The sequence below is a fragment of the Microcebus murinus genome, chromosome 3 (genome assembly GCF_040939455.1).
Source record: "Microcebus murinus isolate Inina chromosome 3, M.murinus_Inina_mat1.0, whole genome shotgun sequence".
NCBI lineage: Eukaryota > Metazoa > Chordata > Mammalia > Primates > Cheirogaleidae > Microcebus > Microcebus murinus.
Window position 1 is genome coordinate 113,475,709 of NC_134106.1, and position 25,225 is coordinate 113,500,933.

General features: G+C 37.4%; 1 protein-coding gene across 5 annotated transcripts in view; it reads left to right on the forward strand.

The window, feature by feature from the left end:
- The window catches only part of UBE2K (ubiquitin conjugating enzyme E2 K), a 73,532-nt gene extending 65,768 nt beyond the window's left edge, over positions 1 to 7,764 (forward strand). For all 5 annotated transcript variants that reach the window (XM_076001199.1, XM_012753967.3, XM_012753968.2 and 2 more), the window contains 3 exons: positions 3,876 to 3,975; positions 7,070 to 7,198; positions 7,487 to 7,764. In XM_076001199.1, the coding sequence (XP_075857314.1) occupies positions 3,876 to 3,975; positions 7,070 to 7,198; positions 7,487 to 7,561 (304 nt within the window). In that variant the 3' untranslated portion in view covers positions 7,562 to 7,764. The remainder of the gene's footprint in view (positions 1 to 3,875; positions 3,976 to 7,069; positions 7,199 to 7,486) is intronic.
- The last annotated feature ends 17,461 nt before the right edge of the window (positions 7,765 to 25,225 follow it).

Here is a 25,225-nt window from a genome sequence, read left to right on the forward strand (position 1 = left end):
GTCTCCAAACTCATGGGCTCAAGTGATCCTCCTGCCTCAGCCTCCCAAAGTGCTGAGATTAAAGTATTGTGAGTTTAATTGTTTTAGTATAAAATACTTCCTTTGAGTGAAAATTTATCTTCACTATTCAGATAAATTTCCTTTAATAATTTTATTAATTAAAAATTATGACTTAAGATTGTGTGTGGATTTTTAAATTAGGTTCCTTAGTCCGGGTGTGGTGGCTCATGCCTGTAATCCTAGCACTCTGGGAGGCCGAGGCGCGCGGATTGCTCAAGGTCAGGAGTTCCAAACCAGCCTGAGCAAGAGCGAGACCCCGTATCTGCTTAAAATAGAAAGAAATTTAAAAAAAAAAAAGAAAGAAATTAATTGAAAAAAAAGAAAGAAAGAATTAATTAATTAATAAAAAGAAAGAAAAAATTAGCCAGGCATGGTGGCGCATGCCTGTAGTCCCAGCTACTTGGGAGGCTGAGGCAATAGGATTGCTTGATCCCAGGTGTTTGAAGTTGCTGTGAGCTAGGTTGATGCCACAGCACTCACTCTAGCCTGGGCAACAAAGCGAGACTCTGTCTCAAAAAAAAAACAACAAAAATTAGGTTGCTTAAAAAGTCCAGGGATGTTATGGAGCAAATTTAATTGTTATATTAATATATTCCATTTGTTATATTTAGTCTATTTATCCCTTTTTTTGTTTTTCATGATTTGTTAGTTTTATGCAGATACATCAATAAATTAGAGTAGGGTACTCTTTTTTTTTTTTTTTTTTTTTTTTTTGAGACAGAGTCTCGCTTTGTTTTCCAGGCTAGAGTGAGTGCTGTGGCGTCAGCCTAGCTCACAGCAACCTCAGACTCCTGGGCTTGAGTGATCCTTCTGCCTCAGCCTCCCGAGTAGCTGGGACTACAGGCATGCGCCACCATGCCCGGCTAATTTTTTTTTTTTATATATATATCAGTTGGCCAATTAATTTCTTTCTATTTATAGTAGAGACGGGGTCTCGCTCTTGCTCAGGCTGGTTTTGAACTCCTGACCTTGAGCAATCCGCCCGCCTCGGCCTCCCAAGAGCTAGGATTACAGGCGTGAGCCACAGCGCCCGGCCAAGAGTAGGGTACTCTTAATAAAGAAAGCATTTCCCCATTGTAATTGTCATGATGGATAGACAAAAATGAACATTGGAGGATTGAATTTGGCTTTTTGTTTTGACTTCTGCCCTAAAAGAATATTGTCCATATTAAAGATGTTACAACTGTTGGTTGAAAATAACTTGTGTAAGGTCTTATGAAATTTAGGACCTTAGTCTAGAAAAACAATTTCTATTTTGGCAGCCCTATTTCAGCAGTAGAAATTTCCGTTACTTAAAACTACGTAGGCTTTTGAAAAGCTTTAGAAATCCTATTCTCTTTTAAATGCTAGTTTAGCATTTCACCTAATTTTTAAGCATCATTACCAATTTTTTTCCTATTCCTATATCTCTGTAAAAGGATGAACTGATCAATAAAAATTTTGATTCTAACAGCATTTTTGATAAAGAACCATTTAAGGTGTTATTTTTCTCTAATATATAAACCATAGACCTTTGGATGTTGTACCGGCTTAATCTCATTGATGTAGAACAATCTTTCTCGATTAGCTTAAGCAGTAATTAACTGCTTAAGTATTTACTGCTTAAGTATTTAATTTACTGCTTAATTCACTTAATTTATTGCTTAATTAAGTATTAACTGCTTAAGTATTTCTCAAACATTAGTGTGTATCAGAATCACTTGCCATACCTATTAAAATCTCCAGAGTTTCTGATACAGTAGATCTGAGATGGGAAGAGCTTTGATTTCTTTCCTTCCTTCCTTCCTTCCTTCCTTCCTTCCTTCCTTCCTTCCTTCCTTCCTTCCTTCCTTCCTTCCTTCCTTCCTTCCTCCCTCCCTCCCTCCCTTCCTCCCTCCCTCCCTCCCTCCCTCCCTCCCTCCCTCCCTCCCTCCCTTCCTTCCTTCCTTCCTTCCTTCCTTCCTTCGGAGTCTCTCTAACTCTGTTGCCTAGGCTAGAGTGAGTACCGTGGTGTCAGCCTAGCTCGCAGCAACCTCAAACTCCTGGGCTCAAGCAATCCTGCTGCCTCAGCCTCCTGGGTAGCTGGGACTATAGGCATCCACCACCATGCTCGGCTAATTTTTTCTATATATTTTTATTTGGCCAATTAATTTCTTTCTATTTTTTAATAGAGGCGGGTTCTCCTCTCAGAGTGCTAGGATTACAGGCGTGAGCCACCGCACCTGGCCTGATTTCTTACAAGTTTCCAAGGGATGTTGATGCTAATTGGGGGAAAAATACTTTGTGAGACCCATTGCCTTAAGACATCCATTATTGATAATAAATTCACTATTTCCTAAGCATCTAAAGTGGTCTTGTTTATGTACCATGGTTGGGAAAATTGAGAAAATAGTCACTAAATAATTTTCTCTGTTCTGTGGTTCAAATCAGGAACTGAGTTGAAAAGAAATCTGGTTTAGAATTATCTAGTTTGTGTGATAAAATGGCATACTGTTATGTTCTCCAATATTTTCAAAATATCTATATTTATAAATATTTCAATATTAATTGATGAAACAAATTTTAATAGAAATACTAAGAATCATTGCTAGATAGGTAGATACTCTTCTAGATAAATATTTAATATTTGCTTTATAAAAATATTTTCCTTGCAAATACATTTAGAGGCATTAACTAACGTATTTTAAGCAAAAAATATGCTCTATTACAGGATGTTAAGGAATATTTTGAAATAAAGGATATTTGCTTGATAATATCTTGTTTTCCAGAGTGTCATTGAAAGAAAGTTCCACAGCTTATTTTTTAATATTAATTAATTAATATTATTATTTGAGACAGAGTCTCATTCTGTTGCCCAGGGTAGAGTACTGTGGTGTCAGTCTAGCTCACAGCAACCTCAGACTCCTGGGCTTAAGAGATCCTCCTACCTCAGCCTCTTGAATAGCTGGGACTACAGGCATGTGCCACCATGCCCAGCTAATGTTTTTTTCTATATATTTTTAGTTGGCCAATTAATTTCTTTCTATTTTTAGTAGAGAAAGGGTTTCACTCTTGCTCAGGCTCGTTTCGAACTCCTGACCCTGAGCGATATGCCCGCCTTGGCCTCCCAAATTGCTAGCATTACAGGTGTGAGCCACCATGCCCAGCCTCTACAAGTTATTAATACTAATAGTTTACCACTTTATGTCTAGAGAAATGGATAGAAAGTAAGTTAGTGGGTAAAGCTAACAAGAATGATATTGGCAATAGTAAGAAAAGAGCAAAGAAAGTTCAAGATGATTTGTCTTAAGAAATTGGCTGGCCGGGCGCGGTGGCTCACGCCTGTAATCCTAGCTCTTGGGAGGCCGAGGCGGGCGGATTGCTCAAGGTCAGGAGTTCAAAACCAGCCTGAGCAAGAGCGAGACCCCGTCTCTACTATAAATAGAAAGAAATTAATTGGCCAACTGATATATATATAAAAAATTAGCCGGGCATGGTGGCGCATGCCTGTAGTCCCAGCTACTCGGGAGGCTGAGGCAGAAGGATCACTCAAGCCCAGGAGTTTGAGGTTGCTGTGAGCTAGGCTGACGCCACGGCACTCACTCTAGCCTGGACAACAAAGCGAGACTCTGTCTCAAAAAAAAAAAAAAAAAAAGAAATTGGCTAATTGTAAATTAAAGGAGAAATGTATAGGGAGGTATATAAATACAAATTTCTATAAACTAACTCCATAATTAAAACAAAATTCTAAGTAACTTTTAGCTCTACTAGTTTTTTGTTTTATTCAGAAAATACCCACTTTGCTTTTCCCATTCAGAGCCTTCTTAACTGGGATATTTTCATATTTTGAATTTTAGGGCGGCAGCAATGACTCTCCGCACGGTATTATTGTCATTGCAAGCACTATTGGCAGCTGCAGAACCGGATGATCCACAAGATGCAGTAGTAGCAAATCAGGTAAGATGGCTGCTTTTGAAAGACTTTCTTACACTATGTATGAGTCTCTAACCACTTTAGTGGTTTGTGATGTTAACACATGAGCATACTGTGTTGAAACTAAATTTGGAAATGGTTTTCTTTCTTGTGCTGAGGTTATTTTGTCAGATATAATACTGAAAACTAAATTTATTGATTTTTAACATGCTACTTTAATGGGGTATATGGTAGATGCTATTTTCCTAACAGAATAATTTGTAAACACACACAGTCAAAAATTACTCAGTGAACCCTCATGTATCTGCCATCTAGATTCTGTGATTAACACTTTGCTACACATGCTTTATCCTATGTGTATCCATCTATCCATCCCTCCATTCAAAGATGATCCCTTCTTAGTGATAATTTTAGTCACTGCCTACCATGGCACTGACATAGCATTATAAAATTTTCAAGGACCTTGTAATTTGTTGAATGGAATAAATATTTTTCAGTTCTGCCCTTGGATCATTCTAAGGCAAGGGATTAGCAAATTACGGCCAGACTGGCTGGTTTCTGATATATTACCGTCTTCTCTTGCCGTCTTTATAGTTGGTCCTTCTTATTTCCACAGGTATTTCTTTTCTTCCTCTCTTTTAAATGTAGTCCCTCCATTTTGACCTTGTTACCTTTATTTTCTCTTATATACACTCAGCTGTATGATCATATCTGTAATGATGTACCACTTATACACTGATAAAATGGTTAGACTTGACCTCTCTCTTGAGCACAAGAGCCTGTTTGGAACCTCATAGTTCTATCTGAATGTTTCTTGGATACCTCTGCGCAACATTGCCAAAACTGAATGCATAATCTTAAATCATGCGAACTTGTTCATCCTTCTTTGGTACCATCACCAATTTAGTTAAATACCTAAGTTACAGCATTTGGAGTTCTCTATGTCTCCTTTTATCCTGTTGATACCATTCCTAGTATCTCTCTATCACTATATTTTACATATTTACTCTATTGCCATAGGTCACATTTTAAAAATATTTCTCATTTTGACTGCTCTGATATATCTCCCATTTCTCAGCCTCTTTCTTCCTTCCCCTGTCTTCTACATTGATATCAATTAGTTTTATGAAGTATAAATATTTATTTTACTACTAAAAACTTTGATGGCTCCACTATCACCTACTTGAATCCAGATTTCTTCAGTTTTCAGAGTTTCTCCATGATTTGAACTATCTACAAACCTAACTTCATTTCCTATATTCTTGGTTTCTTCAAACTCATGCTTTTTCAATCATTGCATTCATTTGTACATGACATTTTATCCAATCTGTCTTATTTCCTTTACCTTAGGAAACTTTTCCTCTTAGTAGATTTCTTTATCTTGTAAGATTTTAATTTACATATTATCTCTTCTGGGAAACTGTTCTTTCTTTCCCTTGAAGATCTGTTTACTTCTTGTTAGTTATATATCTTTGTTAATATGTTCTATTATTTTTCCCAAGAGTGCCTGGAATCACAGTTTTTTATGTTTAATGTAGGTGCTGTTTATTCCTATTTGGTTGTTAAAAGCAGAGTTTGAGTTTCCAGCTTTGATTTTCTGTTTAGTTTTAAGTCTCACAGGATGAGGTTGGACTCAAAGATTTCTCCTAGCTCCTAAAATAGTTGAATAATTTGACTTATTTCCTTTCTATGAATTCATGGTAAAACCAGGTCTATCTGTAATAGATGCTTATCTATCTGAAACTATTCAAAATGTATAAAGTAATTTAAAAAGAAATATTAAAATGAATAGTTATTGTTAATTTATACTTTGCTTTAATAAGTAATTGTGGTCCAAGAGTATTTGAGAGTAAATTTACCTCTTTCCAATTCATATTGGAAGTCTTAACTTTTAAAAATACTCTTATTGTGAGTTCATAATTGTCTCAAGACATGTTATAAGTTAGGATTTTCTTTTCTTTTTCTTTTTGAGACAGTCTCGCTCAAACTCCTAGGCGCCAATGGTCCTCTTGCCTCAGCCTTCTGAGTATCTGGGGCTACAGGTGGGCACCACCATGCCTGGCTAATTTTTTTATTTTTATTTTTTTTCAGAGTAAGTGCTTTGAATAATTTTTTCTGTTTTAGTAGAGATGGGGTCTCCCTCTTGGTCAGGCTGGTCTTGAACTCCTGAACTCAAGCCATCCTCCCAGCTTGGTCTCCCAGAATGCTAGAATTACAGGTATGAGCCATGGTGCCCAGCCAATAAGTCAGGACTTTGGATGTGAAGTTTCCCTCCGTCATTGTACACTATTAAAGCTCTAACAAAAGAAGAAAATATAGTTGTATTCTAGCCTGCCTGGTAGTTAATACAAAAGCTGGTCACAGACCAGGCATCTGGGTGGCTCACACCTGTAATCCTAGCATTCTGGGAAGCCAAGGCGGGAGGATTGTTTGAGCTCCAGAGTTCAAGACTAGCCTGAGCAAGACCGATACCCCATCTCTACTAAAAATAGAAAGAAATTATCTGGACAACTGAAAATATATAGAAAAAAATTGGCGGGGCATAGTGGCTCATACCTGTAGTCCCAGCTACTCAGGAGGCTGAGGCAGGAGGATTGCTTAAGCCCAGGAGTTTTATTTACGTTGCTGTGAGGTAGGCTGATGCCATGTCACTCTAGCCCAGAAAACAGAGTGAGACTCTATCTTTAAAAAAATAAATAAATAAATAAAGCTGGTCACATTTATTAGCTAATGTCCACATAATTTTATAAGCTTATAATTCTGTGGTTGGTTGTATGTTTGCTGCTGCAAAGTTTAGAACATATGTGATACCTTGCTTCACTTAGTCTTAGTTTTTGCTAATTATATTTTTTGAATTTAGAAATTAAATTGGATTAATGTTAATTTATCTTTTGGTTTGTTTCAGTTTTTTGTCAACACAACATGTGAATCAAAGCTTTAGGTTAAATAGTCTTTTCTTGAGTGACATAGCTCGTCTCTAATGGAAAAGGAGTCACATTTTAAATGTAAATTTGTTTTATTTGGAAAAAGAAAGGTCTTAGGTAATTAAGAGCTGAGATACTGTATCAAATATTATAACTGTATTGTCATATCAATTCATTTTTTCCCCCTCATATAGTACAAACAAAATCCTGAAATGTTCAAACAGACAGCTCGACTTTGGGCACATGTGTATGCTGGAGCACCAGTTTCTAGTCCAGAATACACCAAAAAAATAGAAAACCTCTGTGCTATGGGCTTTGATAGGGTAAGTACATGGTACTTTGATTTTGATATATTGATGGATTTAAAACTATTACTGCAAATCCTTGCCTGACAAAAGTGGTTTTGAAAATAAGAAAATCTAATTTTGGTAAGCAAATTTTGTTATTAAAAATCAGTAATTTTTCTTTTTGCTGATTCCAGTCATTGATTTTTAGAAGCTTATAGAAGCACTACAAATACAATGCAACTTTTAAAGAGTAGAAATAAGGTGTGATTTCTCAATATAAATGTTATCTTGAGATTTGATTTTTTTGTTCCCTTTTCTTTATAGAATGCAGTAATAGTGGCCTTGTCTTCAAAATCATGGGATGTAGAGACTGCAACAGAGTTGCTTCTGAGTAACTGAGGCACACAGAGAGCTGCTGATACAGTCAAGCTTGCCTCTTCTTGAGGAGCACCAACACGTGTTATTTTTAGGATTCTGCATAAATTTCTTTTAAACTGGCATTCTTGCCTAACAATGTTATCTAGGCACCATTGGAGACTGAAAAGAAAAAAAAATCCCTGCTCTGTAAATAAAGCTAATTAAACGTCTGTGTAAATTTAAAAGGGGAAATACTTTAATTTTTTTTCTTAATAGTGTAAAAATTCTTTGAGCTAAGCTAAAACCATGGAAAAACATGCTACTTTAGTGTTTAGCAGTGTACCAAGACTAGCAAGAGTTTGCTTCAGGGTTTTGTTGAATAATTAAGATAATATTTTGAGTGTGTCAGGGCCATTCAAATTGTTGGTGTTGCATCACAGCTACCTTAACTGTTTTTAACATGGATCCTTTGTGCCTGTGAATTTACTTGCATGCTTGTACTTGACTTCTTAGGATGGGTAGCTGAAAAGACCATCATTTTAAGCATTTGAGAATTCTTAAATATGAGATTTATCTAGAATTAAAGATGGTGACCTATTCAGAGCCTTTTTGTCCTTGTCAACAGACTGGGACACCGTATCTATTTTTCCTCTCTTACCATACACGGCTAATATTCTAATGGTAAATTTTTCTGTATTTGATGGGGAAATGTGCCGAGGGACAGTATCCCTTGCTCCATTTTTAGGTCGTAGGTTTGGAATGTTTTGTCACAGTTCTTCAAACACTCTTAAAGTTTTCCTGTGTAAGTAAGTAATAATGTAAAAATGGAGCCGCCAATTTTATTTCTTTTGCAAAAACAGTAAATACTTGACATTGCAGTATTCCCAGACTTAATGAAAGAACCCAACTTAGTTTTTCAGTGAATTTGACATATATTTTTAAACTGATGAAATTTTTCTTTGAGAACTGGCAAGGATACAATCAACTGTTTCCAGTAGTTTTTAGCCTAATTTTGGGCTTTGTAGAGATTGCTTTATTGGATACTTTAAAAGTCACTGTTGCTTGCACTTCCCCATATTGACACATAAAAGCTGTGTTGGTGTTTTCCTGTACATACTTCAAATGCACATAGGAATAGAAGTGTGTTATAAATTTAGCTTTCTTTGGATGTTTCTGATAATATGAGAATTGAAAACTTTACCTTCTCTTGTACATAGTGAGGCTTTCTATTTGTATTAAAGTTACATTTCATTCTAAGTTCAAAGCTTGAAAATTATTAGTTTGCAAGCTCAAATGCTAATGTAACCATTTTATGAAGGTTGAAGTGGATTTATGCAGGCAGTTCTATTCATAGAAATACAATTCTTTTTACATTTTCAGGACCAATGCAAAATAATAAAAATGTAATGGAATCAGACTGAATTAAAGTAAGGGTGGATATTGAAAGTCATATTATAAAAGGTTTGTTTTCTTCAGGTGTTATTTATCTTAAGTTATAATCATTAAATATTTGGAAAATAATTTTTGAACCATAAGGTTAGCATAACTTCATTTGACTTCTGAATAATCTTGATACTAGAAGCAATAAAAGAACCATTATTAAATATATTGTAATGTTAAAGACATGAGGGTTCTTCCAAAAATTTGTAAGGCTTTCTTAATTAGTAGTTAACTCTTGTAGTTGATATTATTGCATACTGAACACAAATCGCTATCTTTCCCCTGTATGTTTGCTTAAGCATAAGTCTTTATACAATCACCTTTTATTGCTGTAGTTTAGTTATTTTCTAAAAATGCCAAAGGAAACAAGATTTTTCTTTATTTATTTTAAATATTTGAAACCTTGTACTTTATATTTTGAAGTAAGGTGGGATTGTGTAAAAATATGGACAATTTTTCTCCATTTTTGGTTAGAATTAATTTTTTCTTAGTGGAAAGTGGCTTGGTAAATATTTGAGTTTTTTAAAATATCACACACATCTACTCAGTTTATTTTTTATCTGTATTATCAGGGTATATTTAATTGTCCTGCAGATAGACAAAGGAGAGAGAGAGCTCAGAGGTTACTAAAGGTCAAACATTACATACTTTGCTCTTGGAGGCAGCTATATCTTGCTTTGATTTTTATACACATTAGCACCATGGGGTATCTACTCATCTAACTACACTTCAGCATCACCAGTGCCAAGGAAATAGGAAAGTACAATATTTGTATTTGGTTTAAGAAGTTCTCCATAATGGATTGTTCCTTATAAAAATGTACTTACCTCATTTACATTTAATGTGATAATCTTTTTTTTCCTTTCTGGTATATTTCCCACTGTACTTCTGACTTTTTTTTGTTTCTGCTTTTTACTTCTCTGCAGGAATTTAGTTCCCCACACATGGTAACTAAGGCAATTGCTTTTTTTCTCTAGTCTTAAATGTGTTTGGAAAAAGTTCAAGCCTAGGGAAAAAGTACCCTGGTGGAGATTATTTTTATAGTTCTCAATATTTTAGGATTTGTCAGTTTTTAAAGCCTCAAAAATTATGTTTGGAAAAAATATAGTAAAATCCCATTTTATTATAATCAGGCCTGTTTCCTTGTATGTACCTAATTTTTAAAAGAAGAAATAATTAGCTATATAGTATTTCAGTACAGATAACTGAATAGCAGTTAGTGACCCAAATAAGTATACAATAGTATATGAATATTTAAGGAACTTGGTACTAAATTAGATACTCTGAGTTGACTCGCCAAAGTGTTTAAAATTGTGGCTGTGGTTTTCTTAAACATACCATGTTCAAGGATATATAAACATTTGGAGGCTGGGCGTGGTGGCTCATACCTGTAATCCTAGCACTTTGGGAGGCCGAGGCGGGCAGATTGCTCAAGGTTAGGAGTTCGAAACCAGCCTGAGCAAGAGCAAGACCCCTCTCTACTATAAATAGAAAGAAATTAATTGGCCAACTAATATATATAGAAAAAATAAGCCGGGCATGGTGGCGCATGCCTGTAGTCCCAGCTACTCGGGAGGCTGAGGCAGGAGGATGGCTTGAGCCTAGGAGTTTGAGGTTGCTGTGAACTAGGCTGACGCCACGGCACTCACTCTAGCCTGGGCAACAAAGTGAGACTCTGTCTCAAAAAAAAAAAAAAATTTGGAGTCTTGAGTATTTTGCTTTTGAGGAGAGTAATCTGACATAAAATTAAGACTGATTTTTTTTTTTTTGGAGTATTTCACATTTGTGATTGTTGGTGGCATTTAAAACTATGCAAAATAATTCTTTTTAAGTATAAGAAAGAATTGGCAGTTAAAATGGATTTTGATTATTTATGCACTACAAAATGCAGCATGTTGTATTACTGTTTAGGCTGCTTAATAAGTTTACCAATGTGAGAAGTAGATCTTGGATATAAGTGTATGCCTGATTTGAGCTTTTAAAACTCTGCAGTAGCAGTATGATTTCACAATTCTATGTAACAAAACAGGAAATTAAGAATTTTTGTTGTTGTTTTAAAGATTTAAGATACATTGGGGCAGGGAAGAGCTGGAACCAGGTATACCTTCTTGTACATAGATGGAAACAGTGTTTAGATATGAAGAAAGAAGCCATCTGTTTACAATTAACTTTATTTCATGGACTGTCACAAAATTATGTTGTATTAATCACCCTTTCTAGTTCTAGGAATTTCAATTCCAGGGTACAGACCATTGATTTTAAAATTTGCATTTCCATTCTTTTAGTAATATTCAAAAATAAATGCTTTCCATCACTCAGTTGCTGTCACTGGGAAGAAAAGAAGGCAACTTGAAGTATTTACTGATAAATAGCCTTTATTTCCAACTGTGACTTTTCTTTGGTGTCTACATATTATGTCACATGTTCTATTTGCACTGTTTGCGATATAGATGAAAAATCTTGTGGCATAGGGGTAGGGGAGTGTTAGTATCTCCCTGGTTCTGTTTTTTCTGTTACCTCTTTATTGGACTGATCTACCCTCATAAACCTGCAGTCAGCACCTAAATGTAAGTTATGAATGTGTCACCTTTTGCTTGGTTGTTTGAACCATGCTGCTATATATAATCAGGTGTGGCACAGTTTGTGTAGTTTGATTTTAAGGATGAGTGAATAGAAATCATAGCACTGTGCTGTTTAACGATCCTTGTCTGCTTGCTGTTACCTACAGGCATCATAATAAAAGCTAGACTATTTCTTTGGGGGGAAAGAGACTTATTTAATGTAAAGACTTTTCCAATATAAAATGAAATATTATTGAAAATGATATCTATTTTTTAGCTTTCAGCAATTGATGGTGCTTTGTTGTGTCTGCTGGAAGTCTACTGCCATTATAGGGAACCTTGCCTGTTAGCTTCTCTAGATCTCTATTCTAAACAATCTGTTAGTGATGGTAAATTCTGTAGGAGGGTCTATTCTGAGCCGTTAACTTCCTGTAAGGGGAATATGGGTGGGTTACCAGAAATACCATTGAAGCAGGGTGGGTGGAGGGTTGGGTATTTGTCTTCAGAATTAAAAACTACGGAACACTTTTGTACACAACTGATTTTTTAAAAAATAAACACATTTTTAAAGATGTTGAATTTTTCCCCCCTTATTGGGAATTCTTAAAAATAAATTCATGCATGTTTTCCCTGAAAATGGTTTATATCTTATTTCTGGGTACTCATCTCTGGACAAGCAGTTAAGTCTTCACATTATTTTAAACAGGAAAAAGAACTAGGTAGATATTTCCCCTTGACAGATTTTATAGCGATGGGCATATGATAAATGTAGTACATTATATCAAGACTTTGAATTTAAAAACAGGTTTAAACTGTTTAGCTTTAATTAAATTTATTTATTTAAAAGTAGAACATTATTTAGTTAAATTCTGATCCAAAATCTAGAGTAATTTAGAGTTATTTGGTACCTAAAGTAATACTATTCTCTTTTTATACGTGCACATAAGATCTTTCTGGAAAGTTTGCATGGTACTATAGAAAGGACTTTGAATTGTTTCATAAAATTCTGGGTTTTAATTCTAGTTTTCACTGAAGATCTCTGAGCCTCAGTTTCTTCATCTAAGTAAAATATTTGCCTAGTACTTTGCATCATATTTGTAAAGATGAGATGAAATGATGTAGCTGTAAAAGTACTTAATATATTTTTATAGATATTAATATAACACTAAATCTTGGCTAAACTATAGGTATGTTCCCAACCTGAAACCACCTCAAGATAGCTTGTTTGAAAGTAGTTTTGAAAATTTAAATAAATAAAATAAAAAATATGGGTGTTCTCCCTAAAACATACTAAAAAGAAAAAAATTTTAAATGAATGAAAGTAGTTCTGGCTTGGCAAAGTAGTCAAACTTTGTTAAGTCTGATTGTATCAAAGGTGTAATGATTGGAAATTATCTGTGGATTGACCCTCCATTAATACTGATATAGAAGAAGTTATACTTGTCAGAGTTTGTACTAATTATTTTACATGGCAAAACTGGTTGTGTCTTTAGGGTATTAAAACCAATTCATGGCCAGGCGTTGTGGCTTACACCTGTAATCCTAGCACTCTGGGAGGCCTAGGCAGGTGGATTGCTGGAGGTTGGGAGTTCGAAACCAGCCTGAGCAAGAGCGAGACCCCATCTCTACTATAAATAGAAAGAAATTAATTGGCCAACTAATATATATATATATATATATATATATATATATATATATATATAGAAAAAATTAGCTGGGTATGGTGGCGCATGCCTGTAGTCCCAGCTACTCGGAAGACTGAGGCAGGAGGATCGCCTGAGCCCAGGAGTTTGAGGTTGCTGTGAACTAGGCTGACGCCAGGGCACTCACTGTAGCCTGGGCAACAAAGCAAGACTCTGTCTCAAAAAAAAAAAAAAAAAACCAATTCACATTAGGCCTATAAGGTCCTGATGCCTGGGGATAGAATTGTGAGCAAGGCTGGATCTTTTGTTTATTTTATTTTTCTCTTTAATTGCTAATCTTCTCTGTATTCTAATTTTAGTATATGTGCTGCTGAAGCAAGCAAATGGATCTTTATTAAAAATCAAACATAAATGGAATTCAAATGAACTCTCATGCACTAGCAATGGATAGTCAAACTGAAAGGGCAGCAAACACTTGGTACGTGTTTTCTTCAGATCATCAGAGAATCAGGTTTTTTTGTTTGGTTTTTTTTTTTTTTTTTTTTTTGGAGACAGAGTCTCGCTTTGTTGCCCAGGCTAGAGTGAGTGCCGTGGTGTCAGCCTAGCTCACAGCAACCTCAAACTCCTGGGCTTGAGTGATCCTTCTGCCTCAGCCTCCCAAGTAGCTGGGACTACAGGCATGCGCCACCATGCCCGGCTAATTTTTTATATATATATCAGTTGGCCAATTAATTTCTTTCTATTTATAGTAGAGACGGGGTCTCGCTCTTGCTCAGGCTGGTTTTGAACTCCTGACCTTGAGCAATCCGCCCGCCTCGGCCTCCCAAGAGCTAGGATTACAGGCGTGAGCCACAGCGCCCGGCCTGTTTGGTTTTTTGAGACACAGTTTCACTCTGTTGCCTGGGCTAGAATGCCATGGCGTCAACCTAGCTCACAGCAACCTCAAACTCCTAGGCTCAAGCAATCCTGCCTCAGCCTCCTGAGTAGCTGGGACTACAGCATGCACTGCTATGCCCGGCTAATTTTTTTTTTAATATATATTTTTAGTTGGCCAATTTTTTTTTTATTTTTAGTAGAGACGGGGTCTCGCTCTTGCTTAGGCTGGCCTCGAACTCCTGACTTTGAGCAATCCTCCAGCCTCGGCCTCCCAGAGTACTAGGATTACAGACATGAGCCACAGTGCCTGGCCAGAGAATCAGTTTTTCAGTGAGTAACATGAAAATTCTTAAGAAAGTAACCTTCTTAAGGTGTTATAACAGGTAAAATCAAAAGGCAAAACTTTATAAGAAGCAAAAGGTAATTGTTTATTGAGGTGATTATTAGCATGATTGGTTTTCTTCATTTAAAAAAAATTTTTCCCAAATAAGTGTTCATTGCTTTTTAAAAATCAGTAATAGGAAAGAGTTCACAGTGAAAAAGCTATATATGATTCTGTTCCTGCTTTTAGTACTATTCCATATATAGAAAGAAGTACTGATAGAGAACAGTTTTTTTAATTTCAAAATACTAAGGGGGTACAAATGTTTTTGTTACATGGATAGCTTGTATAATGCTAAATGAGAACATTTTTTAAATGGCTCTGAATTTTGTTACTTCTGATTAAGTTACCTCTGGATCACTGTGGTATGCTTATTCCTCTTCATTCCTCTTCAAGTAACTCTAGATTTTGTAATTTAATTACATTTCTGCTCCATAAATTGTACCTAGGTTCTCTGACTCCCTGTTTTTAACCCTGGCCTTTATCTTCACTTAGTAATGGAGTTCAGGTTGTGGGAGTGGGGGAGGGTGCTGTCGAATGCACAAAAACAGGACGGCTTTGTGGCAAGTATGTACAGGTAAGGGCACCTACAGCACTCACTGAAGTAAAGTTGCTTTGGAATTGAGAGGAAAGTAAAACGACAAAGCTGGAATAAGGGACCTATGGTATCTGGATTAAGGTAGTAATTAGAAGATTAAGATATAGGTGAAAAGTTATAAAAGAGAAGGCCAAGGTGTGGTAAAATCAGGGTTGTGAGCCTGTTGAGGGCAGGATGGAAGGAGGAAAGATTGTGTGGGAAGACTCTGGGGAGTTCAACTAAAAATCTTACTCCCAAATGTTTTGGTAATACTTTGAATTTGTTAAAAATTGTTAGTTTCTGAAAAGTTTAATTGGTTAGAATGTGTGCAGCCCTCCTTTCTGTCCCCAATTCTCTCATCTTTATTCGGTGGATTAAAGGTCTCTACTGGGCTTTTTTCTGTTTAAGAAGCTACTTTTCTCAAGGGTAACTTCTAATACTCTTTACTACTTTCCAATGGTCTTAGATTTTTTTCGTCTTTCATCTAGAAGTTCTCTCTAGTAATTCTTTCCCCTACATACACTTGTATTACAGATACTTGCATTTCCTTTTTTCCCCAACTCCATATCCCACCACATTTGAAGATGACTTCTTCCTGAATAAATTGCTTCTTTATCTTTTTCTTTATTCTTTTACTCTCACATTTTGGGCCTGACCTCCTTCATGATACTAAAATTGACCTGAAAATCCTGCCACCCTTCAAGTTATAGATGGGGGAAAAAAAAACCCTGACTTGCCCAGAGGTAACATGATGACTGCCATTGTTACTGTGTTTTCTGTCTACTATACTGCTTGCTTTACTCGTCTTTCTCTAAGCAATTTTAGTAATAAAAATATGCTCATCTCAGGAAACTTAGACTTAAAAAATAAGCTCTAACCATACCTCCTCGAATTTACTGGATATTTTGGAGTGTTCACTCCTTTGATTTACTATACAATTGAGCTAATACTGTGTAATTGTTAATATTCATCTTTTTAAAACAGTGATAATTCTTTAAAGATTCTTTACATAAACATTCAAATGATTATATAGAGACCATTGAGTAGTGCTGCCATATTTTCTGTGTATGTTAATCTATTGGGTTTCCAGTTTTTCTCTATTATAAATTATAGTGCATGAACTTCTGATTAAACATGGCAGATACTACAAATGCTTTAATACTAGCTGTGTCTTGAAACCCCCTTGAAATAACATTTAAAGGTAGCAATCTCTAGGATCAAAAAATGGAAGAGAAGATAAAATGTCAAAATACTTTTGGGAGATGGAAAGCAGACAGGATAGTAGAAACTGATTTAGTACAGCAGAGAAAGCCCAAACCTAATTGTCTACAGAAGGAGTACTGATGAGAAGCAATCCAATTTGCTCCTTATAATTTTAAACTAGAAATTGGAGACAACAGGCCCTGCAGAATGTGGGGATATGGTGTCGGACTGGGTGGGGATTGGTTAAAAGTCTGTATTTATACCCAGTTGGGTAGGTAACTAATTGGGTTGGGTAGGTTAATAATATGATATGCTTTTACTGCGGAAGGAAAATTGACAGAAAGTCTTCAGACTGAAAGATACCAATCATGGACTAAAGATGAGGATCAACTAACTCTGTATGTTGAATGGTAGATTCCTAGTTTCTTTTTTCTTTTCTTTTTTTTAGACAGAGTCTCACTCTGTCACCCCAAGTAGAGTGCTGTGGTGTCATCATAGCTCACGGCAACCTCAAACTCCTGGACTCGAGATCCTCCTGCCTCAGCCTCCTGAATAACTGGGACTACAGGTGCTCACCACCACACCCAGCTAATTTTTGTATTTTTAGTAGAGACAAGGGTCTCATGCTTGCCCAGGTTGATCTTGAACTCCCAAGCTCAAGCAATCCTGCCTGGGCCTCCCAGAGGCTAGGATTATAGGCATGAGCCACCGTGCCCCGCTTATTCCTAGTTTCTACAGACAGTGCTGACAGGAAAGTCTCAGGGAGAAGGAAGAGGGAAGATCCTTTTCTATAGATAGATATTCAGTGGTCCAGAAAAGAAAAACCTTAAAGAGACTCAGACTTTTGAAGATTTTTCAATGAAAAGGCTGAGTTCCCACCTAGTGAACTTTAAGATATGAGCAAACTTAATCTTTGTAATTTTTAAGATTGTCCCGAAAACTAATGACCCAGGTGAAAAGAGGATCAATACAGAGAAGAAAACCTGAAAATATAACTATCTTCAAAGATACTGCATCCATGAAAAAATTGCAGAATACTTTTAAAAATACTTTGTATATTGAATATTGCTGCTTATATTAAATATTAAAAGATTTGTGGTATAGAGATGATAGGATTTTTTCAATGCAAAAAGCTGGAAAATTTTAAAAAGGAAATTGGAAGACCACTCCAGGAAGTCCAATATCTATTTGGTACTCTTAAAAGAAATGGAGTGAAGCAAAGTATCAAAGAAATAATAGTACAAGAAGTCCAACAATTGAAGGACACTCTTCTATCTACACTTTGTAAGAGCCCATCAAGCCACCCTCACATGGATGTAAGAAAACCCATAGTAAGGCATAATTTATTTCACAATATTAGGAAGAATGAGAAGGACCCCAAAATTTCTGGGAGTTGGAGTGTGGAGAGCTAGAATCAATTGGGAGTAAGAATGGCATCAAGTTTCTCAACAACATAGAAAGGTACAAGGCAATGAAACAATGACTTCTAAGTTCTGAATAAAACATTAGACATTTTCTTACAATGAAGGTCTCACTTTTGTCTTCCATTTTCTCAGGAAGCCCCTGAACAATATATTCCACCAAAATGAAGGAGTAAGTCATGCAAAAGAAAGATATGGGATAAAACAATGGTTATTTCTGGAATGTGTGAAGAGAAGTCCAGAATGCCAGTTGTGTAACAGCCCAGAGTACAGCCATTCCATTCTATAGCGAACCAGGAGTGTGAACTATTGCTGAAGAGAGATTAACAAAATGAAAGCAAGGAAGTAATAGTTTGTCAAATACATTTTTCATGTGTGAAATTTATTAGAATTGGAGTGCAAGGAAAGAATTGGCAATACTAGAAAGGACTAATAAAAATAGAGGCTGGGCACGGTGGCTCACACCTGTAATCCTAGCACTCTGGGAGGCTGAGGCGGGTAGATTGCTCGAGGTCAGGAGTTTGAAACCAGCCTGAGCGAGACCCCGTCTCTACTATAAATAGAAAGAGATTAATTGGCCAACTAATATGTGTAGAAAAAATTAGCCGGGCATGGTGGCACATGCCTGTAGTCCCAGCTACTCTGGAGGCTGAGGCAGGAGGATCGCTTGAGACCAGGAGATTGAGGTTGCTGTGAGCTAGGCTGACGCCACGGCACTCACTCTAGCCTGGGCAACAAAGTGAGACTCTGTCTCAAAACAAAACAAAAAAAATTTTATATATATATATATATATATATATATATATATATATATATATATATATATATAAAAGAAAACTAATAGGAGGCCGGGCACGGTGGCTCACGCCTGTAATCCTAGCACTCTGGGAGGCCGAGGCGGGCGGATTGCTTGAGATCAGGAGTTCAAAACCAGCATGAGCAAGAGTGAGACCCCGTCTCTACTATAAATAGAAATAAATTAATTGGCCAACTAATATATATATATATATAAAAAATCAGCCAGGCATGGTGGCGCATGCCTGTAGTCCCAGCTACTCGGGAGGCTGAGGCAGCAGGATCGCTTGAACCCAGGAGTTTGAGATTGCTGTGAGCTAGGCTGATGCCATGGCACTCACTCTAGCCTGGGCAACAAAGTGAGACCCTGTCTCAAAAAAAAAAAGAAAAAAGAAAACTAATAGGAAACAAAGATGTAAAAAATAAACTTATTTTCAGTATGTTCATTAGGCAGCCAATACCTCTATAGTCATAAACTATTCCATGAATTACCAAATACTAAGGCATGAAGAATGAATGGAAGTAGGGGTGAGCAATGTAAAAAAGCAAAGTATTCATCTACATTCAGAAAGTGTGTCACGTTTTAAATCCAATGAATACAAAGATAGCAATATAAGCATATGTTTTCCTTTGTGTGAAATGGGGTATGTGTGTCAAGATCTGCTACATATATGTGTTTTTAACACTTATTGAGATATAATTCACATACTAGTCACCCCATTAAAGTGTACAACATGTATATCAAAACATTGTGTTGTACACTGTAAATGTAATTTTTTTTATACCTCAATAAAGCTGGAGATAAATTTTAAGTGCATAGTTCAATGACTATTCACAGAATCGTGCATCTGTCACCCACAATTGATTTTATGTAATTGTTTATGAGATAAGAGTCTCATGCTTGCCCAGGCTAGAGTGAGTACCATGGCGTCAGCCTAGCTCACAGCAACCTCAAACTCCTGGGCTCAAGCAATCCTCCTGCCTCAGCCTCCCGAGTAGCTGGGACTACAGGCACATGCCACCACACCTGGCTAATTTTTCTAATTTTTGTAGAGACGGGGTCTTGCTCTTGCCCAGGCTGGTCTTGAACTCTGGTCTCAAACGATCCTCCCACTTTGGCCTCCCAAAGTGCCAGGATTGCAGGCATGTGCTACTGCAGCCCACAATCAACTTTAGAACATTTTCATTTCTCATGACTTTGTTTTTTTAAAATAATCTTTTAGTAGTATTTGACTATTAAAATGTACATATTACTTTGATAAAATAAAAAATAATGTCATGTTAAACAATTTTGTATGCATTTCAGCTTATTTCCTTAAGGACACTCTCCAGAAGTTTCTCATTGCCAAAATACTTTTCCATCGTGGTGTACTAATAAATATTACCATTAATATATATTAATATGAAAGGGTTGCCCCACTCTTGCTGAATGTAAGTATTCTCTTAAAAACTAATATGTAGGTGAAAGTAATGTGGGTTTGTGTTTAAGATTTAATGTGGTTGAGCATCTTTTCTAGAGTTTTTTACATTGTTGTTCCCTTCTGTTCAAGTTCCCTGTTTACTTGCATTTTGTAGTCTTAATTGTTTCTTAGAAAATTAGAATGCTTTTTTAACTTGATTAAGAATAACCTTAGCATTGTGGGTTTTCAAAGCAGAATAGCAGTTAATATTGGTCTTTTACTATATCTCAGTTGGCATTTTCAGCATTATTTTTTTAAGAGATAGGGTCCCTCTCTCTCTCTCACCCATGCTGTAATGCAATTCATTGTATTCTGTAACCTCAAATACCTGCGCTCAAGTGATCCTCCTACCTCAGCCTCCCAAGTAGTTTGGACTATAGGTGTGCACCACCCTGCCCACCTAAGATTTTTTCAGATACACAGTCTTGCTGTATTGCCCAGGACAAGTTTCTAACTCCTGACTTCAAGTGATCTCTCGCCTTGGCTTTTCGTAGTGCTAGGATTTACAGGCATGAACCACCACGTTCAGCCAGTATTACATATTATCTCATTGAATCCTTCCAAATCAAGTACTTTTTTATTATATTCGTTTTACAATTTAAGAAACAAGATGGGCTGGGTGTGGTGACTCACGCCTGTAATCCTAGCACTCTGGGAGGCCGAGGTGGGCAGAGTGCTCGAGGTCAGGAGTTTGAAACAAGCCTGAGCAAGAGCGAGACCCCGTCTCTACTATAAATAGAAATTAATTGGGCAACTAATATATATAGAAAAAATTAGCTGAGCATGGTGGCGCATGCCTGTAGTCCCAGCTACTCGGGAGGCTGAGGCAGGAGGATGGCTTGAGCCCAGGAGATTGAGGTTGCTGTGAGCTAGGCTGGCGCCATGACACTCTAGCCTGTGCAACAAAGCCAGACTCTGTCTCAAAAAAAAAAAAAAAGAATACAAAAAGGTCTTAGAAATTAAAGTGATCACTGAGGTATAAAAAATGAGTAAATTTCTCTCCCAACTTTATTTCTGTCCTGATAAGATTTAAGGGAGACCCATAGCATTGCTTCTACTGCTGGGTAAGACCACCAAGAAATTTTGCCACAAACTGCTTTGTGGACTAATCATGCTTTTCATAACAGTTTACCTTAGTTGCCCAGTTAAGAACTCTCAGGTTATTTGACTACACTCAGAATTTTACTCCCTCAAAACTATTTCCCAATCTTGCTAACTGACCCCCTGTTTACCTCCTTCCAGTATGCTCTAATTCTTAGGAACTGTCATGGGCAAAATTCCACATAACCCAAAGCCTTTATCCAATCACTCTTTTTTTTTTTTTTTTTTTTTTGAGACAGAGTCTCACTTTGTTGCTCAGGCTAGAGTGAGTGCCATGGCGTCAGCCTAGCTCACAGCAACCTCAAACTCCTGGGCTCAAGTGATCCTCCTGCCTCAGCCTCCTGAGTAGCTGGGACTACAGGCATACGCCACCATGCCCAGCTAATTTTTTCTATATATATTAGTTGCCCAATTAATTTCTTTCTATTTATAGTAGAGAGGGGTCTCGCTCTTGCTCAGGCTGGTTTCGAACTCCTGACCTCAAGCAATCCACCCACCTCAGCCTCCCAGAGTGCTGGGATTACAGCATGAGCCACCGTGCCCGGCCTGTCCATTCACTTTCTAACTGATACTTGACTACTCTCTGAGCCTACGCTTCCCCTAGAGCCTCCTCACTTGGTGGCTAAATTTTTTTATGTTGATAATCATGTCATCTGTGAATAGTCACAATTTTACTCTCTTTCTAACCTATATTCCTCTCATTTAGTTTTCTTGGCTGATTACACTGGCTAGGACTTCCAGTGTGATGTTGAATATGAGTGGTGAGTGAAGAATGTCCTTTATCATTCCCAATCTTAGGGAGAAAGCATTTAGTCTTTTTACATTAAATATGATGCTAGCTGCAGGGTTTTTTTTTTTTTTTTTTTTTTTTTGAGAGAGAGTCTCGGTTTGTTGCCCAGGCTAGAGTGAGTGCCATGGTGTCCGCCTGGCTCACAGCAACCTCAAACTCCTGGGCTCAAGCGATCCTTCTGCCTCAGCCTCCCAAGTAACTGGGACTACAGGCATGCTCCACCATGCCCGGCTAATTTTTTGTATATATATTAGTTGGCCAATTAGTTTCTATTTATAGTAGAGACGGGTCTCGCTCTTGCTCAGGCTGGTCTCGAACTCCTGACCTCAAGCAATCCACCTGCCTCAGCCTCCCAGAGTGCTAGGATTACATGTGTGAGCCACCGTGCCTGGCCAAGGTCAAATTATTTTTTAAATTCCTCTGAGACTTGTACTTTGATAAAAGGGCTACTATGTAGAATATTGTATATTGTTTAATTCCAAGTGTTTTGGGATTTTCGAGATATTTCTGTTACTGATTTCTAAAGCAGTTATGCTCTAAGAATATATGTTTCAAGATTTTTGTTATTTTAAATTTGTTAACATTTGTTTTATATCCCAGAACATAGTCTGTGTTGATGTGTATTTCATGTGTACTTGGAAAGGATGTATAATTTGTCATTATTGGGTTTAGTATTCTCAATGTCAGGTCAATTTGGTTAACAGTGTTGCTCGGGTCATCTATGGCCTTACTAATTTTACACCTACTTGTATCAATTACTCTTCGGATCCCCACCATCTAATGAACTAATTTGTTGTATTACAGAGAAATTGAAGCAAAGAGCAATACATTTTGTCAAATGTATTTGCCTATCTGCATTTGTTGTCATATACTTTGTCTTCTCATGTATTCAAAGACTTCGCTCTTTTAGTTAATCCATCTCTTTCTCCTGTGTTGTTCATTTCACTCTTTTTATTTCAGCCTACAAACATGCTATAATATCTCCACCTTAAAGAGAGAAAAGGGGCTGGGGACTGTGGCTTCCACCTGTGATCCCAGCACTTTGGGAGGCTAAGGTGGGAGGATTGCTTCAGGCCAGGAATTTGAGACCATTCTAGGCAACATAGTGAGACCCTATCTATACAAATGATTTTTCTTGGTGACAGAGCCAGATCCTGACCCTGTCTCTAAAGAAAAAAAAGCAGATAAATAGATTCCTTGTTCCTCTTCTACCACCACCTAAACCTGCTGTTTTCCTCTGTCTTTCCTTAGGTAGTTGAATAGCACCAGGCCAACCCCCCCCCCCCAGTCATCCTTTATTCCTTTCCCTAATGGCCTGTGTTCATCAGCAACTTTTATTAACTCAACTTCAAAATATATTTTGGCTCTGGTTTTCATTTCCTGTGTCTGTTACTTCCCTAACCAAGCCACTGTGTGATGACAAACTATCCTTATAGAAGTGTCTCTACTTCCTTGAACTCCAACAGTCCATCTGCCACACAGCAGTCAAAATACCCTTTTTCTTTTTAATGATAGTTGCCTGCTCAAAATGACTTTTAACTAAATTTAGAATAAAATCCATGCTCCTTATCATAACCACAATACCTTACATGGCCTTCCTGTCCCCTCTGGCCTTATCTCTTTTATCCCCCCCTTGCTTATTTTACACTGGACATACTGGCCTCTTGCTGTTTGTCAAATGCCAGGCTTGTTGCGAACTCAGGTCCTTCAAGTAGAACCTGAGTTTCATCAGCTTGGAATGCTCTCCCTGAGGTTGTCACGTGACTTGCTCGATCACCTCATTCGTTGCCATCCAGACGTCAGGCCTGCCTTGTTACCTGACCACCCTAGCTGAAGTGGCTTCTAGTCTCATTCACCTTCTCCCCTCTCCCTGCCTTGTTACCTGACCACCCTAGCTGAAGTGGCTTCTAGTCCCATTCACCTTCTCCCCTCTCCCTGCTTAATTTTTCTTTATGACATGTTATCGCACTTTCTGTTAACCCACTTTTTTTTTTTTTGAGACAGAGTCTCACTTTGTTGCCCAGGCTAGAGTGAGTGCCGTGGCGTCAGCCTAGCTCACAGCAACCTCAAACCCCTGGACTCAAGCAATCCTCCTGCCTCAGCCTCCCGAATAGCTGGGACTACAGGCATGCGCCACCATGCATGGCTAATTTTTTTTCTATATATATTAGTTGCCCAATTAATTTCTTTCTATTTTTAGTAGAGACGGGGTCTTGCTCTTGCTCTTGCTCATGCTGGTTTTGAACTCCTGACCTCAAGCAATCCACCCGCCTCAGCCTCCCAGAGTGCTAGGATTACAGGCTCACGCCACCGCGCCCGGCCAACCCACTTTTTAATTTTGTCCAACATGAGGATGGGGATTTGTCATATTGATTGCTGTATTTCCAATGCCCAGAGTGTTGCCTGGTACATAGCCTGGTGACTAGCTCAGCAGTCACCAGTAAATACTTGTTTGAATGAATAAGGGTTAGAAAATAGAGGACATCTCCATGGAGAGAAATAAAAGGCAAATAGGCCGGGCGCTGTAGCTCACGCCTGTAATCCTAGCTCTTGGGAGGCCGAGGCAGGCGGATTGCTCAAGGTCAGGAGTTCAAAACCAGCCTGAGCAAGAGCGAGACCCCGTCTCTACTATAAATAGAAAGAAATTAATTGGCCAACTGATATATATATAAAAAAAAAATTAGCCGGGCATGGTGGTGCATGCCTGTAGTCCCAGCTACCCGGGAGGCTGAGGCAGAAGGATCACTGGAGCCCAGGAGTTTGAGGTTGCTGTGAGCTAGGCTGACGCCACGGCACTCACTCTAGCCTGGGCAACAAAGCGAGACGCTGTCTCAAAAAAAAAAAAAAAAAAAAAAAAGGCAAATAGAAAATAGGAGCAAAAATATGAGATATATATCAACCCAGAAGGTTTAATAACTGAACCCAGAGAGAAAACAGAGAAGAGTTAAACTGCACCAAGAGATACTAGAGAAAATGGAGGCCTTAAATTACAAATTACAAAATAGCATAAAACATTTTAGAGCTGAACAACACAAATTCTCAGATCAAAAGACCCAACAGTTCGGTGTGATCAATAAGAAAAAAAGACTCATACATCTTCAACTAATTCTGGGCAGAAGAGACCCTAAAGTCCCCTTGAGAGAAAAGAGCATAAATCAGCAACATCAGATTTCTTACAGACTACACTATATTCTAGCAGACAGTGGGACAGTTTTTAAATGCTGATATAAGTTATGGTCAGTCTAAATTTTCATCCAATCTGTAGGTCATTTATTAGGCTGGAATAAGAACTCTTTTTTTTTTTTTTTTTTTTTTTTTTACATTCAAAGATTCAGAAATGTCAGTTAGGCAGACCATCTTAAGTTGCTTGTAGATATGCTATGGCAAAATGGAGTATATGAAAAAAATAAAGATACTGGAAGTCAAACAGTGGATCTAACTCAGGAGAGCAATGCAG